This window comes from Vanacampus margaritifer, chromosome 4 (assembly GCF_051991255.1).
Source record: "Vanacampus margaritifer isolate UIUO_Vmar chromosome 4, RoL_Vmar_1.0, whole genome shotgun sequence".
In the NCBI taxonomy this organism is placed as follows: Eukaryota; Metazoa; Chordata; class Actinopteri; order Syngnathiformes; family Syngnathidae; genus Vanacampus; species Vanacampus margaritifer.
The window spans coordinates 19263733-19283300 of record NC_135435.1 but is presented as its reverse complement, the minus strand read 5'-3'; the positions used below and the strand labels follow the sequence as shown (position 1 = coordinate 19283300).

General features: G+C 38.4%; 1 protein-coding gene across 1 annotated transcript; it reads left to right on the top strand.

Moving 5' to 3' along the window:
• Positions 1-18393, top strand: tspan15 (tetraspanin 15). Its single transcript, XM_077562682.1, has 8 exons — positions 1-170; positions 4500-4685; positions 4896-4970; positions 5447-5542; positions 12497-12610; positions 15155-15205; positions 16232-16348; positions 16705-18393. Exons 1-8 carry the CDS (start codon positions 81-83, stop codon positions 16870-16872), a joined length of 897 nt encoding a protein of 298 aa, XP_077418808.1. The 5' UTR covers positions 1-80; the 3' UTR covers positions 16873-18393.
• The last annotated feature ends 1175 nt before the right edge of the window (positions 18394-19568 follow it).

The window sequence follows — 19568 nt, the reverse complement described above, 5'->3', positions numbered from 1 at the left end:
CGCCCCTAGGTGTGTAGCTAGACGACAAGGCGGAAGTGAGTGGTCACAACAAGACAGGACAGCAAGAGCCGGCCGCCACGATGTCTAACAATGAAGAACCACGCTACTGTCACAAATTCTCCTACGTGGTTCTCAAAATTCTCCTCTGCTCCTACGCGATCGTTTGGTGGGTGAGTACAGGTTGTTACCCCTTTGTAATTCTGTACGGGCGCGTGTTGCTTTGTTTTCTAAAGACGGTGTGTGTTTGCGTGGGAGTCGTCGTAACGCTGTGTTTACAAACAAAAGTTGGCGAAAGTTGACAAAAGTGTTTATTACTGCCAAAACCGATGATTGTAAACGAGTGAATGACTTTCCAGCCAACAAAATGGCCACTCCCTCTACTACACCTTTACCTTAGCTGGTATCGCTATCACTTGTAGTTCAGTGTAAACACAAGTAAACTTTTTACACGCCCTTTGACTATTTTAATATCGACCTCGCTCGACGTCTTCTATTTACAATATGATTTTAGTTTCAGTTGGTCACAACTAAAGTTGTTCAGGGTGTTTGGTAAGTCACTATGAACTTATGTTTTTATTAACAGGCTTTTTCAATATATAATACCATACAGATTACTGTACTGTATTATATGTTAAAGCATTTCCTTTAATAAAAATAAAAGTGTAGTAACACGTAGATGGACTATAATAGAACAAGCATATATATTTTGTCTTCTGAACAAAACGACTAATGTGGCTGCACCTTACTGAATCAATTGCAGGCAACATTAATCACATTAATAAATGCTATAGTATGCTATTGACCAAAACAATAGCCACAACTCTGATTAGGATGCAGTTCTACGCCACCGTAAACTACAATCATAATTAATAAACATAGTGAAATGAAGGCCAGTCACAAATGTTTTGCATAGCGCATTTCATACACAATGTGCTAACCTCAAGGCAGAATATATGATTAAGTGTATGAGGCACTATATAAATAAGGTATAGTTGTTATTGTGCAAATAATAAATAATAACCAAAGTATTAATGCAGTTGTGCTAAAAGAACATACAGCTTTCCCGCTGTATCATGGCAAACCTAGCACAGTCTTGCAATGTTGTGGAAATCTGTGGTTTATTGATCATTTTCTATGGCTTTTTACATGATCAATATTGAGAATATAAATATTGGTTAAAATTTTGTAGCGATAATATGTATACATACCGTATGTAACATACATTCTTCTGGTCTCACTGCTGGTAGCATATCTGATTGAAAAGGAGTCCGCATCAGGGTTCACAATATTTGCCTTATGTTCCCTTGCATAACAGCATTGACATTCTCTGAATAGATTTGCCCTCAGGCAATCAAACGTTATTGTCTTTGGAAGAGGAAAGTCACGAAAAAAAGATACAGACTTGCTCAATAAAGACTCTTTTGTGAACAAAAGTTTGTTATTATTTCTGTTTTGAATTGAATGAATTACAAATCACAAGCACCCCTATGCCTTCATTTTCACCCAAAGAAAAAAAAGTTTTGTGCCAAGACAATGTTCTTTCAAGGGCAACCTAACTGGCTGTTTTGCTGAAACAGATGGCTGATTGACACTTAATGTTCTGTCCTTATATGAGGTACTTTTTAAGGAGGAAGTGGAGTGTGGTGCTGGTGCAGTAATGTGTATATTATGGCGAATGAATGCTTTCCTGATAATGGAGGCGAAACAGATTAATGGCCGCTGTTTACGTTTCGCCTTCTTGTTGATGCCAGACTTGGTCTCTGTGGAGTGTGGTTTATCTCAGCGGGATGCGGCATACAATAATGAGCACTTAAGGTCATATTGTCACTTCCTTCAGGAAATGCAGACCTAAGCAAAGCTTCCAACACTTATGTTAACATTTGCCCCCGCAGTGTTTTGTTATACACATCATTACATACTGGTGAATTTTGTCCATAAATAAAGTAGCATTAGTATTTAAAGCATACATTTTTTTTACGAACAATTTTTCTACATGTCTGTGAGCACACTCCATTTAGATAACATGCTGGAACAGAAAATGCCCAATATCCTAAATTGTTCCCTTGCAGTTGGAAGCATAAAATTTTTCCATAATCTGCATCTGCTTTGCGATCTATGCAAACGATTGTTTCCTGTGTGTCTTTGAAATGCTTTCAGACGAACATGGTCATGCTGAATTATAAACTTGATGGATTGGTAGAAGGCTGACAACAATATTGTGCCAAGGAGGCTGCTGTGTGTGTTCAGAATGGAAGAAGCATGTCTCACACCAGACAAAATCTGAAACCCACAAAAATAGTTTAGTCTTCTAATGAGCATGGTATCGCAGTGATAGCAATGGCATTTTCCAGGTATCATTTCCTTAATGGCGGAAATTGAATCCAAGTGACATTTTGTATTTTACAGGAGGTCATTCTCGTAATGAGCTATTTCATTTACAATACCCTTTATAAAGGCTTTTAACCAGGCAAGAAACCATCCACTTTTATGAGCACGTTAACTGTAATATTTTGCTTATCGTTTCCTTTATTGTGTGTCAGACTGTGTTCCCATGTTCTAGCTCTTGCTGATACGTGTTTGTTTTTGTCCCATGCCATGTATGTATATTTTTTGCTATGACTGAAGGTATTCCTTATTATTTCTGACCAAAGGGCACATCTGACAGGCTTATTAATTCGTCAGCCTGGTCTAATCACAGGACGACAAGGTCAAGTGTAAAACTTAACTTGACCAGTTTTATATGGGAAGATTCAACTACTGTAAACTTTAAATGTACAGTATTAAAGACACAGTGGCTGATCTGCAGCTTGAATGTTAAAGACAACGTTTAAGTGCTGTACACCTGCACAATCTGGTATATAACCACAGTATTATTTATATTTTTCTACTTGACTTGTGTTGGATGGATTGTGTCCAGGTTATACACCACCGAGCTCACATTGGCTCCAGATCACCTGCAACCCTAATGAGTACTCTAGAAAATGGATGGATAGATATTTAGTAGTGAACGTTTTCTTGTTTGTAAAAGCAATTTCTCTATTTAAGAAAGCGCTGGTTTGTGGGAGTTGTTTATCAACTAACCCTTTTATTTTGTTGTAGCAGAAACAAAATATCTGCTGTTGTGGTCCATCTTAGTTTGCTATAAATGCAGGTGATAATTTGACTGGATCTTGCCTTCACGACTCAAAAGCCAGCTTTTTAATGGAGACCCAATTCACACATTACGTTTGGTCCACTGAGGAGTGAGAAACCATTTCCGTTGCTTAATTTGTTCCATGTTATTTCTAGTCTGAAAAGTTTCCATTACTCACGTCTTCGCTTTGGCATGATATTGCCTTTCCGCAGATTGGTGGTTCTATCTTTGACTGTTCCTGGTGACCCTGCTTAGTGATGAGCCCTTACAGGAGACATATTACACCGCATTCAATCTTATTATGCAAAGAATGTTTTTCAGATTTTGTTAAATAGTTGATGCAAATGACATTCGGCATATTTCCCAAGTCATCAAGCAACAAATAATGATTTGTCAATATACAGACGCTCCCCACCTTACGAACGAGTTACGTTCCGGACGATCGTTCGTAAGGTGAATTTGTTCGTAAGTTGCTTCAGTGCTATATTTTGTATTATAATTTATGTTTAAAGCCAAATAAGTATATTGAAGGTTTATATAAGTATGTTTAAGGCTTGTACAAGTAACCTGCATTGGTTTGTACTGAAAAAAACTTAATAAAATGGAGAGAATACGTACAGTACTGTACTGTACTATGTATGTTAGAGAGCGAGAGCGAGACACACACACACACAGTATGTACATGTAAGTAATAAGATAAATAAAATGAAGTTTAACTTACTTTTGGAAGATGTACTCGATGCTTAAGGAGATGATGGAGGAGGAGGAAGAGGAGGATTTTATATCATGAGAGATTCTTCGTCGTCGCTGGAATCGTCTTCAAAAGTTATTTCCTGCTTCATGGGGACCGGCGTTTCTTCCTCCTCCTCCTCGCCACGTTGCTCAGCCTCCAATGAGCTCTCACAGCGCCAATCGTCGGTATTGGCGGCGGAAAGAAGCACTACGCGCAATACAAAATCTAACTTACAGCATTTCTTTCCGAACATTTTTCGACATACTGTATGCGCAGAAATGTTCGTATGTACCGTTGTTCGTAACTCGAATGTTCGTAAGTAGGGGAGCGTCTGTAATACAGTATTTTCAAGCTGTTTTGAACTTTGTTGTTGTTGCCGTTATGTAAATTAGCCCTACTGTTATGTAAACCCTCCCTCACTTTTCAAGAATAGGCAGATAACGAAATATTTACTTGGTTATATAATTTCACATTTAATGGGTGGCGGGCACTCCAGAGACCCAACTGTACGTACTACAAACAATAAAAAGTAAACTTTCTTATACTCTATGTCCCCCTGAAACAAACCGACATACACAAAGACATGAAACCACGTATTAGACTAAATCCAGTGGATGTCTTTTGTGTTTTCAGCTGATAGGCGGCTTCATCCTGGCGATTGGGATATATGCTGAGGTGGAGAGGCAGCGCTACAAGACACTGGAGGGCTTGTTTCTGGCCCCTGCCCTGATTCTCATCCTCCTGGGAATTGTCATGTTCATCGTTTCATTCATTGGCGTCTTGGCATCACTCAGGGATAATCTAGTTCTGCTCAAGGTGGTAAGTAGTACGCTAAGAGCTTTGCCCACACAGGTAGTTTAAAAAAAAGAAATGTTTTTTAACTTTTTCTAGTGTTATTAAAAATGTCAGTACATGTAGGGTGAACTCTAATTTTCACCGTGGTCTTTGAATACCTTTTCAGTATTAGAACCAGTGCAACATATTGAAGTACACAATGTTTTGATGATTGCTGTGTCTTGTTCGACACAGTTCATGTACACACTGGCGGTCTGTCTCATCCTGGAGCTGCTGGGAGGAATTTTGGCATTAGTGTTCCGTAACCAGGTAGGCACTTACAAAAAAGTCAATTGTTTTATATTGTTTAAAAGGATTTCCATTTGTGCGATCTTTCTCTGGTTAACTGCATGATGAATAGCATTTACAGTGCTGCCCACCACAAACTGACATCCATGTCAAACATAAGATTTGAGTGTAATGTATGCTAGTAAAATGCAACCACCAGTTACTGCGGTTATTTATCCATGAAATGAAAAGCTTCCACAGGGAACTTTCTTGTCTCTTTCTGGGCGTTTGGACACATTAGCCCGATGTGATCCTGCCACGCCAGATTGCAACTGGCAGATGTGGGCTGTTAAACTGTCACATTTCCATTTCTGCCTGATTGGGTCAGTCACCTTGACAAACCAGGGCATACCTAGACAAGCATGCCACTCTGGCATCTGTTTGCGCAATGATTGAAACATGACGCTAACACCACTACTTTTGAAAGAGTTTGATTTCTTCCTTGCTTTGTTGTCCAGACAGTCGATATACTGAACAAGAACATACGAAGAGGCATCGTTAACTACTATGATGACCTGGACTTCAAAAACATCATGGACTTCGTTCAGATAGAGGTACAGTTACATTTTTTTGTGCATCAAAACAAGAAGTGTTTGAAGCAAAGGCTACAATAATACACCACAACCAATCCTGCTAAGCAGTGAGCATTGCACACCAACCGGTATTTGCTTGGCTATACTTCACTTTTTGCAAACTTCGAACATTACATGTAGTTATCACTTTGTACCTGCTTCCAAGTATTCCACACTTCTGGCCGATTAAACGGCCTGAAGCAGATCTCATTAGCAGCTTTTATCAAAGGACAATAAAATGAATAATCTGGTGGTCGCAACTCCTCCTGCATTAAGATTAGGCAGACTAAAAAAAAAATCTTCGGGAAAAAAGGCTGGCAAGGCTGCTTCACAGCATCTGTTATCAAATAAATTGCAAATGCTATGATTAATCTTGGCAATAAAAAAAAGAACAAACAACCAAAACTTGGTGAAGGTATGTAGTGGTTAAGACCCTGTACAGTAAATTCACTATTTCATCCACAGGTCCATATGAAATTGTGAAAATGTAAAAATTTATGATTTGGTGGCAGCCGGTGGGCAGCTGTGTCTCCCTTGTTTCAAACCCATAAATAAATTTTTGATTCGGTATAGCCTGCGATGTCGAGAATCTGCAATTCAGATTTTGCATGACCGCAAAACCATTGGCTGAGATTAGGCCACTTGTGATATTTAGTGGCAGAACACCACACGGCAGCCCTAAATCACACCTTGTATCACAGCCAGTCTATATTAATTTCAAGTGACATTTCACTCTATTCTCTTTCTGTATTCCAATGGAAATGTGACATTTACTGTCAAAAGGCTCAGGACAATGCATTTCTAATTGAAATGCATAATTATTTAACGTGTTAAAAACACGTGATGTGATCAATTTGATAACAATTTGAAGTAGGTAGCATAGGCCTCGTGGAATATGATTTAAGCAGCAAAATCCAGCTGTTTTTTCCCATCTCAGGGGGCGGCCATTTTGCCACTTGCTGTTGACTGAAGATGACATCAAGATGACAAGTGACGAAATGGCCGTCCCCTGAGATGAAAAAAAAAACCTGCTGGATTTTGCTTCATAATTTATATTCCACGAATGTAATATTAATCAGAATATGATGTTTAGACTAGTGAGATCACATATGACATAATTGTCAAGAAATGTTTAAGGTTGACGTCCACTTTAAAAGAACTAGGCAGTCACTGCCTTTTTGTTGGTTCAGGCACATGTGCTGCTGCTGCAGGACCCTTGATTAATTAGCGTGGTTTTCAAAGTGTGTCAGACTAGGCCGCCTGATTGTGGGCGGGAAGAATGCATTTATCACTTTAAGTGATACATTGTTCGGCTACATTATTGCACTTGCACTATTGGCGCTCCCAATTCTGCAGAACGTGTTCTTTTTTGTCCATGTACTTACTGTCAAGTTGTTTTAGGGTGTTACAGCTCACAATAATTGGCCTGTCCAGCTACATGGTTTCATCTCAGTCTGTTTCTCCTGTGGCTGTAACCCTCGCTAAGAATGTCCTCTTCTGAGAATTGGACAATTACTATCTCATTAAACTGTGCTCATACTGATTTGTCTGTCAGCATCAACTTACTTTGAAAAATTGTGAGGGATAAGAATTTCTACATGCTCAGGAAAAGAAGGAATCAATATTCATTGTGAGCCAGTTTTAGTGGTTTCTTAGCACTATAACTGGATGTGCAAACTGTTTTAGATTGACATGTAAACGGGGTGTCTCAATTAGATCAAGAGCTGAATCTGCCTTTACAAATACATAGTAAGGCTTAGTTTGGATTGCTTCATTCAGGCAGTTCTGATAAATTTGTGGTCTTTATTGTATATACAGTATTTGAGCAAATATATTTTTTTTCATCAATGGATCAGTTGATTTAAAAGTGAGATTAATAGCAAATCTACTGATGCGTTAGAGGTACGTTCAATGTGGTAAAGATGTTTAATGTTTATTTAAAAAAAGACGTGTGGCTTGCTGGCAGACTTTGAGATAATGATAAATAAAATAAACTAGCATGTATCCTCATTACTGTTGAGAGAACATCTGTAGTGGTCCATTTGATGAATACCATTTTAGATTTGGGTTAAATGTATATTTGTTGTAACATTTTTCATATAAAATTCTCTTCCACTTTTCCAAATCAGAGTATGCCCTCCCCCAAAGCAGCATTAAAAAACATGGTTGAAGTGACACAATTTATTTTCCCCTAGTAGCACAGGTAAGCATTATAACAGCAGGGGGAAAAAAACAAAACCAGAATTGGATATCCTCCCATCAGAGTTGAGCTTCAATCATGTGTGACTAAAAATCTCATATGAAATCCTGCACCTTGACTGGAATGTGTGACCATTTGTCACTTCCAGCAGGATGTCCGTGAAATTTGCCCACCGTATGCACCGATGATGTTCAATCAATGTTAGCACAGTTAAATTGAATGGATGAACATAAAAGATGTAATAAGATCATCAAAAATAATTACATATTGCTACTGAACTGATATTACGCATTTAAATCTTGCAGCATAAATCCAGTTTATCAGACCTCCAACATTTATACATGACAACACTGGAGGCACCTTTTTTTTTAATGTATGTGAAATTAACATTCTGTTCACACACTGCTCTGGTGGACATTCTAGCAGTTCACACGCCAGTTGCATGCTTAGTCAAAGCTTTAGGTCTTTGTCTGTGGCATTGTGTTGCATGAAAAAAAATTCTCCTGTGGACCTGCAGAAGTTAGTCTTTCATTGTGGACTAATTTAACAATTTTGTAGGTCTATTTTGCCAGCTTCATATGATTGTTTTGGTGAAAGCTGGTGTGCTCACTAATCCAGAATTAAACACCAAGTTTAAAGACACCGCTAAGTCTTTTTCATGATTTGTTTCTAAATATGTCTGAAGATAAGTCCAGAAAAGATGTGCAAAGACTGAGAATGAATTGTTGAAATACTGTACAGCATTAAACTTGTCACCTTCTCAACTGTGCAGATTTTTTTTTTTGCCGTGGCTAAAACAACACCTAGCACTTTGGCCCCTGGCATGACTCGGCCCTCCGCTCCTATAAAAGCACAGAGCGCAGTTATTTCAACACAGTTGCCTAGTGATAAAACCGTGGCCCATTTCTACCGTCGACTATCTTTGCAAGTTGAATGGCTCCACTGCGAATTGGCCGGCTACTAGCAGCTAGTAGCTTTTTAGCAGCTAGTAGCTTTTTAGCAGCTAGTAGCTTTTTAGCTGCTAGTAGCTTTTTAGCTGCTAGTGGGCTCTGTTCAGAGACACTAACAAAAGTTCATTACATTTGTTAGCGAGTGAGTGAACTCACTAACTTACGGGTGCCAACATAACAGATGTTAAATGTTTACTAAACACAGTGGCACACCTTTTTCAGCCTGCAGCTGACGAGTTACTTGGTGCATTTCATACACGATGTGCTTCACGTACTGTAATTTAAAATACAGCATTTAAAAGCGTAAAGAAATAAAAAGTAGTTTACAAAAAAAAATCTTGAAGAGCGGACAGTGTGGGGGGGAAAAAAAAAGCATAATTTTTAACCTGGATTTAAAAGCATTTACACTTTATTGGTATGTTTGGAATTTTAGGTCATTCATAATATTCACTCTGATAATAAAGGATACCAGCCATTTTATATTATTATACACAAGTACAGAGAAAAAAAAGTAATGCTTTTTATTATGATGTATTTGAGGCTTGTTAACAATAAATATTCTTCTCTAAGTTGTGGCACATTTACAAGATTTTTTTTTCTTTTGGTCTTTTACAGGGTCTTTAAGACAAGTCATGCAAACCCGACCAATTAACACCTTTTCATACAATTTGTCACGACAGTAACAACAGATTTTTCTTTCTTTAAATGCATTTTAGTCCTCAATTGACGTAATGACTTGACAAAGGCAAGGAAAACATGGATCTTCATGCCGAACATGCTGCCAAGATGGCAATTAGTGGCTAGTTAGTTCGTCATTCCGATTGCTATTGAACAGCCAGTCATCAGTCAGGCGAGTGGGCTGGCAGTGTGCTTAAAAATTTATTGATATACCCTTTGTGCAGTGGCATGTCTGAGGATGATTTCCTAGGAAAGGACGGCTGGGGATGGAAATAAGCAAGAGGCGTATTCAATCAGTAAACAAACACTGGGTCCAGTTATTCTTCTGGGACTTCATCTTGGTTTTGTTGGTGTTTGCTTGAAGAGGGAGATATTTCACTTTGGGTTTTATGTGCCAGTACATTCCCCTGAAGCAGATTATCAATCTTCTCATCATCGTCATTCACAGCAGAGCTACAGTATTTGATTGCATTGTTGTATGCAGTAAGCATCTTTGTTTTTTGTACTGTTACAGACAGTAATTGTGCCAAAATTGCTTTGGCCCCCACTGCCCCTTTGTTTTTTTTTTGTTTTTTTTTTGTGTGTGGTGGGGGGGGGGGGTAATAAAACATAGTTGTGAGGAAAGTTTGGTTTAGTAACTAACTTCATGGCACATTTGCATCATGTCTGCATACTGATCACAGCTCTTGGCAAAGAACGGACTAAATGAATCAGACTTTATTCCTTTCTTTTTCTCCCGTCCTTTAAGAACAATGTTTTCTCCGCGACATTTTGTCTCATTTGTTCTTTCTTACATCTTGGTCAGCTCGCTTTCCCCTGCTTCGGATAAAATATTTATCTGGTAAAAGGGCAACAAAGCGGAGCTTGTAGTGTGGCTGCCAAGTTGCTGTGTTCAAAAACTCAGCAGGTGTTACAATTGTTGCTTGATTCAATTTGGTGAATTTGTGCTCAGTTTGTCCCTTTAGGACAATATTCTCATGGTGGGTAACCTCATCAAAACAATTGCTGCTAGTTAGTTTGTCTTGTCTTTTACGTTTTCTAAACCAAACTAGAATTGGCTAAGTCTATTTCTTTTTATCTATTGATTTAATTCTGCCGTGCCTGTCAGAGCTTGTTTTTCTATCTTTCCTGCCCAACACAATTTATGACCAACTGGAAAAGTTTGCCAGGTGAAATTCTGAGCTGTGTATTGACTTTGTCAGTCAACATTCCAGTTTGAGAGGATTCTGTGTTGTCCATCTTATCATATGTGTCTGTATTCAGGTTACCGTAATACTAAAACCTATCAGAAAGTATTTGCTCAAATGTCATTTATTGTTAGCCACAAGCTGAATAATGTGTCGTTGTATTTAATAAACTGTTAACTTTTCCTAATGTGTTTATGTGGATCGACACACTTGCACAACACCAAGTGAGGAGGTGATTGCATGGACGAGCCCACCACACACCCACGGCATCACCTCCAGAATCTATTGTGGCTAGCACCTCTTGTTGCGCCGTGGAAATCCCCAAAACAAGGATGTATTCCAGTCAGCGGAGAGTTTAAGCAGATATATTTTCGGGGCTCAAATGTGTAGGCATTTGCAAGCATATCAAAGGTGTCAGACATGTTTATTTTCCAAGGGGGCATAATGCCCACAGTGCTTGAAAGTGGAGACGATGGATTTGTTTCTCATGATTTTGAAGCCTCATTTTATATACAGACGCTCCCCACCTTACGAACGAGTTACGTTCCGGACGATCGTTCGTAAGGTGAATTTGTTCGTAAGTTGCTTCAGTGCTATATTTTGTATTATAATTTATGTTTAAAGCCTATATAAGTATATTGAAGGTTTATATAAGTATGTTTAAGGCTTGTACAAGTAACCTGCATTGGTTTGTACTGAAAAAAACTTAATAAAATGGAGAGAATACGTACAGTACTGTACTGTACTACGTATGTTAAAGAAAGAGAGCGAGACACACACACACAGTATGTACATGTACGTAATAAGATAAATAAAATGAAGTTTAACTTACTTTTGGAAGATGTACTTGATGCTTAAGGAGATGATGGAGGAGGAGGAAGAGGAGGATTTTATATCATGAGAGATTCTTCGTCGTCGCTGGAATCGGCTCCAAAAGTTATTTCCTGCTTCATGGGGACCGGCGTTTTCTTCCTCCTCCTCCTCGCCACGTTGCTCAGCCTCCAATGAGCTCTCACAGCGCCAATCGTTGGTATTAGCGGCGGAAAGAAGCACTACGCGCAATACAAAATCTAACTTACAGCATTTCTTTCCAAACATTTTTCGACATACTGTACACGCAGAAATGTTCGTATGTACCGTTGTTCGCAACTCGAATGTTCGTAAGTAGGGGAGCGTCTGTACTTGTTGTTGTTTTTTTTTAAACCATTCAAATTTGTCAGGTTTGTTAACAACACTCTTTACTCTTTAGTGTCAAATTCGCAAAAAGTTTATTTTCCACTTTACAGGGACTTCAAAGCTATCTAACGCAGAAAGTTGAATTCACTACTGCCACCTGTGGCTGAAAATTGAAACTGCAGTTTCCTTTCAGTGCACACATGGGTCATATCGAGGGCAGAAAATTCGAACCAGAGGCTTGCAGGAGTGCCCATTATGAACAGCTAAGGTGTTAATCTACTAATTAAAAAATGTTTGTCATAAATGGTCAAATAAAAATGCTATTGTAAAGCTATTTTGGGGCAAATTGTTGCAAAATGCAGCTTTAAATGTCTGGTGCACTCTACAGTTGAGTAAATAACCTCGGGGTTCTACTGTATTTGAGGATTTTTTTTTTCTGTAGTACTGTAGAAAAGGTTAGACTTTCCTTTTTAACTATTTTTATTAGGAGATTTACTTACCCAGGTCCCAGTCATTGAATAACCAGTCAGTGATTTTATGTCTGTCAACAGAAAATTTTCCTATTGATGTTGTTTTTCAGTTCATAGCGGGACAATCACAAACTCATAATTGCATATATATTTTCTTGTCTCTCCTTTTGGCACCCAATCTGAATCATTCTGATTTACAATTTGTCTTCTCAGTCAGTTTGTTCCTCATTCTTTTGAATATTGAACCTCTTCTGTCATGTCTTTTCTCTCCAAAGTTTATGTGTTGTGGTGGCCAAGGGTATAAAGACTGGTCAGTCAACATGTACCACAACTGCTCTGTACGGGGTCCACTGGCCTGTGGCGTGCCATATACCTGCTGCATTATGAAGGTGAGTAACATTTATGTTGACAGATTTTTAGCAACATGAAACAAACATGTGAAAAAAATTGAAAAAAAAACATTTCTTTGTTTTTCAGTTGTGTTAATGCAAACAAAACAAAAAACTATCCCCCCAGAAATTCTATTTGTATCAAAAGACAGCAAGCGGCTTTCACAATTGGTCATTTTTAATCTCACTCAACCCCATTATTATTATTATTATTATTATTTTTTTTTTAAATAATATGTTCTATGCAGCCCCACTAGTCTAAATATGGTATTCTGGTTAATATTGTGTTAGTGAAATATGAGTTAAGTAGCAAAATCCAGCTGTTTTTATCCATCTCAGGGGGCGGCCATTTTGCCACTTGTTGTTGACTGAAGATGACGTCAATGTTGCTCAGGTCTCAGGTAACAACCAATCACAGCTCAGCTTCAGAAAACAGGTGAGCTCTGATTGGTCATTGCCTGAGCAACATTGATATCTTCTTCAGTCGACAACATGTGGCAAAATGAGATGGATAAAAAAGGCTGGCTTCTGCTTCATAACTCTTATTCTAAAAATGTAATATTAATCAGAATATTATGTTTAGACTAATGAGGTCACATATAACATATTACTATCAAGAAATGTTTAAGATTGACAATTTATTCTTTATTTCATTACGCTCTTAACTTTGGCGAAGTGAATATCCATCCATCCATCCATCCATTTTCTTGGCCGCTTTTCCTCACAAGGGTCGCGGGGGTGCTGGAGCCTATCCCAGCTGGCTTCGGGCAGGAGGCGGGGTACACCCTGAACTGGTTGCCAGCCAATCGCAGAGCACACAGAGACGAACAACCACACTCACAATCACACCTAGGGACAATTTGGAGTGTTCAATTAACCTGCCATGCATGTCTTTGGAATGTGGGAGGAAACCGGAGTACCCGGTGAAAACCGAAGTGAATATGTTGCATTGAATGCATGTAATGTTTTATAGTGACACTAATTGCAGACATTTATGGTGGTCATGTTGTATTGGTGAGTGGAAATCAAACCCACTCAAGGAAAGGAATTGGTTCAAATGAAGTCAAGGTCTGACTCAAGAATATTACCGTACTAGAGAGTTGACAACCCTGTTTTATTTCAGATCATTAACATTAAGAGTATAATTTCATATTTCCTGAATGTATATTTACAATGTGTCTGCAAAGTCCAGAATCTGTGGTTCACTTTGTGAATTGTATAGCATTATAATTGTAGTAAGGGGCATATTATGTTTAAAATAAATACACCTTTGCCATGCAAGGCGCACTCTTAGGCAATTTTCGCCCACATAAACACCAGAACTTCACATGGCTACATAAAAATAAAAATAAAACGGAGCAGCTTGTTGTTTGCTTGTATGCTGCTCATATCTTTCCACATGCTGGTCCAAAAGTTCAGCTTTTCTAACTTTATCAAATTTGTCTGGTATGCTTAAGGCAATGACTTCCATGACCGCCTCCTTTCCTTGTGTTTTCTCCCAATAAAACTCCATTTTCATAGCCCTGAGATTTACCACAAATTACCATTATATGCCACCTAATAAATGAAAGTCCAAAGTCCAAAATTTCCACGCCCCACGTGGAAATTCATCCCATCTGTTACTACAAGCTGGCCCTCGCACACGTCGACTCAAAAAGGCGTGTGCGCAGCTGCTCTGTGCAGACATACCCGGAGCCAATTGAAATGCTGAATTGATAACATTCTGCCCGGATATTCATCACCCTACCGACTGATTTGTGCAAATAATCAACACATATGAGCCCCGAGTCTGGAGGGCCACAAATTTGCTCAAGTAACTCCTTGTGCGGAATATGGGCAATTGCAATACTTGCAATGTATTCACACTCAAATGTCAAGTGTGGGCTGCCAAGCCATATTTCTGCTTTTGAAGATTTTCTATCCATGTTCCGAATTTTGATTTTAATCATGTAGTTGATGAGTGATTATTTGTCTCAAGTAAGCACAATCATAAAACGTTGAATATTAAAAAAAATAAATAAATGCATATTGTAATTGAGTGCAAGTTGGAGAAGAGGCTGAAGAAAGCACAACCCCCTTACATTATAATAATTTCAACAGCCATTACAGCATAATTATGTGCTTTTGGAAATTATTTCAACAAGGGTTTCTCTCGTTTCATCTCTTATCTGAATTGACACTAGCAGCAGGGTAACATTTCATGTGGTGTGTGCGTGATCATTGGAATGGAATTGTGTTTACTGATGAATGTATTTCATGCAATATTTTGTCCTGCGCTTCTCTCGGTCATATCGTAATGTTCAAAGTGATGCAGCTAATCTGATGATTCAAACCAATAGAAGCAAATTGCAAAAACGAAAACAAAAAAGATTAATCCTCCACCCTTCATCTCCTCTTCTGTGCCATATGGCTAGATTGGTAGGAGGTCATCTTGGGGATGTTTGATATGAATCTTTGTGGCTGGTGTAGTCTGTTTATCCATTTTGTCACATTCATTTATAATGTTTCTAATTTTCTACCTTGTTTCATTTTTCTCCTGTGTAGCCAAAGGAAGTAGCAAACACGTTGTGTGGCTACAAGGTGTTGGAACAAGAGGTAAGACTGATGAATGAGACCAATAAATGCCATAATAACATCTTATATTTTTAGATGCAATATTGCATGTGTTGGAGCATCACTTAAAAGTGGCAGCCAAAGGCGAATATTAGAAAGTCAGTGCGCATTCATGCAGTCAGTCCATTTAATATTCAGGTGTTTTCGCAGCACTGCACCTATATTTACTTTCATTGAAATATGTGCTCAATATCTTTTGCTGTCCACATTTTATTTTATTTTTTGGGGAGAGCTCAGTATTATTCAATCGGCAGCCTGCCCGAATCAACATGTCATCATCATCATCGCTGTCTTTTTTTTATTTTTATTTTTTTTCCCCGACAAACACTTTTCAAGGGAATTGTTTGGCCAGTTGGTGGCACTTTTAGTTTAGTGTGCACTCCGTTATCTTGGACCAGACATATTAGAGGTGTCAGGAAAGTTCTAGTGAGATCCTGCAGTGTGTGAGAAGAGTGCGAGAGTTGAGGCAGGTCAACGTGCATGCACAGTGCACTGAGCATCTGACAGTTCCTGCAGGGCGAGAAGAACATTGGCTTTTTTAATATATATATACTCTTTCCCAAACTCAAAGGGTCAGCAAGTAGAGCCAGTTCCCATGAAGGCGTGCTAGAGACGTCTGGGCAAGCATTTAAAGATGAAAATGTTTAGTTTGGTTTTGAAAAATATTTTGTGACACCAGACCTGAAACTTTTCGGGACTGAGAAACAACAATGTTGCTCTCATTAAAATGTATTAAATTGTATGCCAAAGCGATAGTTGATGTAAACAGGTGGCGCTTGAACCAAGGCCATTTTAGTCATTTCCAGAAAAAGCAGCTTACTCAACCAAATGGCAAATTTAATGAGGAGGAATCATATTTGTGGACCAATAAATTCTCTACACAAAAAAAAAGACTAAAAGAATAAAGCTAAGAAAAATATGGTACCGAGTGTCCAGCACATTCGTCCCGCTCGTCTGATGTTCTCTTCCCTTGGTTTGGTTGTTCTTCCGACGTCGCTGCCTCGTTAGCGCTTGGACCTGATCGACAGTATCCACATCAGAGGCTGCACCGATGCCTTCTTCATTTGGCTAACGGACAACTACAAGATTATGGCAGCAGTGCTGCTAGGCATCCTGCTTCCTCAGGTACACGTACGCACACACATCCACCATTTCAATGTTTTCATTTTGTGTACTGTGTGTATCCAAATCAAAAACGACCGGCAGGAACTGTAACTTAAAAAAAATAAATAAATAAATTCTCCATATAAAACAGACAGTTGAAAGCAGAGTAGTGACTAATAGGGATTGCATTTAATTTGTTTCAGCTCAGGTTTTTTTTTTTTTTAATATACAAACATCTCTACTGAAATGCATTTCATGCTCATCATCACTTTCTTGTTCAACTCTTTTGCATTTCAACAGTTTGACTGGTCATTCCATTCATTACGTTGCACAGAGGCCTTCCTGTCCCTTCACTCCCTTTCATTTTGTCTCCTTAGTTCTTTGGTGTAGCCATCAGCTGGTTGTACATCACCCGAGTGGAAGACGCCATCAGCGATTACGGTCACTACACGGACGGCCTTCTGGACTCAAACGCGCAGGACAGACACCTGAAAAGTCAAGGCCGAATGGCCAAGTGGTTTATGTGCATGCCTGAGATCGACTGAAAATCGACTGCTCGCTTGAGTCCCTTCAATCACACAAACATTTTCATCTTGGACTCAAATCAAGTCTACAACTCTGATTTGTCCTCACCACTCTGGGACAAACACCGTGAAGTGGTACGCTCGACAAATCGAGTCTCCCCGCTGATGTATAGTATTCGCTTCTCATCACAACACCAATCGGGATATGAATGCCAATTTTGTACTACTTCAACAAATATGCATCGCCACAAGTCGCTCATCTCATCATTTGAGCATAGAGCTGAAAACACTTAAGAGATCTCAGGATATTAATGAAACCTTTTTTAAAAAATATTATTTATTGTGTGAACCTGTTGGAATACTTTTTTTTTTTTTATTGCGCATCCACAGTGTTGTCCGTCTCTACATGATGCCCAATGCTGTAGTTATCTTTAAGTGACCAAGATGAAGTATATAAGGGATTATGACTCATAAATTCAATATTGTTTTTAAGGTGGTGCTCATCTACCATTAAACCTGTGTGATAAGTGAAAACAAAGCAATGTGAAGTTTAAACGGGCTCTTTTAAATCGTGCAGAAAGTGAAAGTAATTTGATTACATTGTGAGGCCACTTTAACATTATGCAAAGGTACAAATTATGCTAAACTTATAAAGTTGCAAATGTCAAACTTGGAAATAACTTTACTGATGCCCAACCGCCAGTAGATGATATCATTGCCCCATTTTATAGGAAATAAACACAGTTTGAGAGTCCATGGGATTAATGGCTGAATTTTGTGCAACCTGCAATTTTCTACTGTCAAAGGAGAGAGTCTATGCTGCAATTTGTCAGATTCAGTTTATATGGAATTATTGGACATATCGTGTGGGTATTGAAAATTTTGAAATGTTCTAAAATGGCTGGCAGTGAATGAGTTTTAAATATTTAAAAAAAGAAAAGAAAAAATGGTTCAATTAAACATTAAAATTTGTTTTATTTACATGTTGAAAAACAGATTAAATGAAAATGTAATACATAAAAGACAAAGGTTGACACCAAAGTGCTGTTTTCTTTTTTTTTAATTGGGAGAATACTGAAGAATAACAAAGTGTACTTGTGAAACAGCAGACTGTACACGTTGATATTTTTCTGTCGATAAAATGCATGAAGGGATTGGCTGAACGTGATACTCATTACTGAGTGACGTGCTTTTGTCGTACTACTGAAATTGATGAGAATGTGATTTCCTGAATTTAAAGGATTTTTTTTTTCCGAACACCACCACCCCCCCTCTCATTTCTTCCTCAATTCCATTTTAAATCATCCCTTGATCATATGACACAGCACTCCATCAGGCCTCTAACAGATTGTACAGACTTTACAAATATTAATTTCACTTTTTTTTGTTTTTAAACCTCCCAGTTGTTCCTGTTTTTCTCCCCCAAAAATTTTTTGTGTGTGTATAATATTTAATTGGATAATAACGATGCAAGTTGCTGATTGTTCTTGGTTGTTTGCGTGCTGAAAATGAAATGAAGTAAGACATCTTGTGTGGTTTTGACTTTAATGCTTTGTTTCATTGAATCTGGGAGCGGAGGATCTCTATATACTTTCTGACATCACGGAAAGATGCAATTTTGAGTCAGTTGTCTTAAACTTCAACCAAAATAAAACATTGGTATGAATGTTTCAAACTAAGCTGTTTGGCTGAGCCGTCACAGCCCAAAAAAATATTCCGTTTATTGCAATTACATAATTAGATTTTTTTTGTATTACAGTACATCTTTTATCCAAGGAAGCAGTGTAATTAAAGTATTTCACATATCCATTCACCTGCAGTTGCGCATGGCATTTATTTTGTGTAAATATCAAATAGCTTGCAAATGTCAGATGGATTAGACCTTTGTGTGCAATGAGTGGGCTGTAAATGCTGCTCAGTCGTTATTTTCTATTTTTCTTTCCACTACTGCTGCTCGGAGGACTTCACACAGAATGTAAGCAACAAGGAGACAATTACTCTAAATCGCCAACAAGCAGGAGGACGTTATTTTAAGTGGTCTGGAGAATGGCCTTGACTTATTTTTTTTAATATTCCAGTTGTTTGGCATAAGTCCCAAGCTAATTTTTGTCATATGTGTCCTAACGAAATGCTGATTGTAGTCCAAGCTTCTGCTTTTCAACATGCCGAAACATGAGCGCGAAGTGGCCTCTCACATCATGTGCTCGTTTGTCACAAAGTCACCATGAGACGATGCGATCATCAACCGAGCACGTGAGATCAGAAGTGACGCCACGTGTTACCCGCAACACTCAGTGTCGGTTGTATCCTTTCCTGTGTCGAACAGACCACACTGTATCCCATCATACATTCTAATACAAAAGGGGATGGAAAGGCATTTTGTATGTTGTTGGTGCAGATTAGTTGGTCAATTCTATAATGTGGCCAGAGTAGTGATGCAACGGATCACAAAAGTCACGGTTCGGATCAGATCACGGATTTGAGTTACGGATCGAATCGTTATTCGGATCAGCAAAAAAAAGTAGAATTAGTAGAATATTGTACTTTGCCGTCATTTATTTTGTAAAGCGCGTTTATCATTAAAAATAAATAAATAAATCCATTCACAATGTCTAATATAGCCGTGTAGGATTTAGGAACACTACTTTTAAGTGCAATAAGGCAGAAACATTCTTATTTTTACAGGTGTAAAATACGGTATTAATGACTAAAAGTTG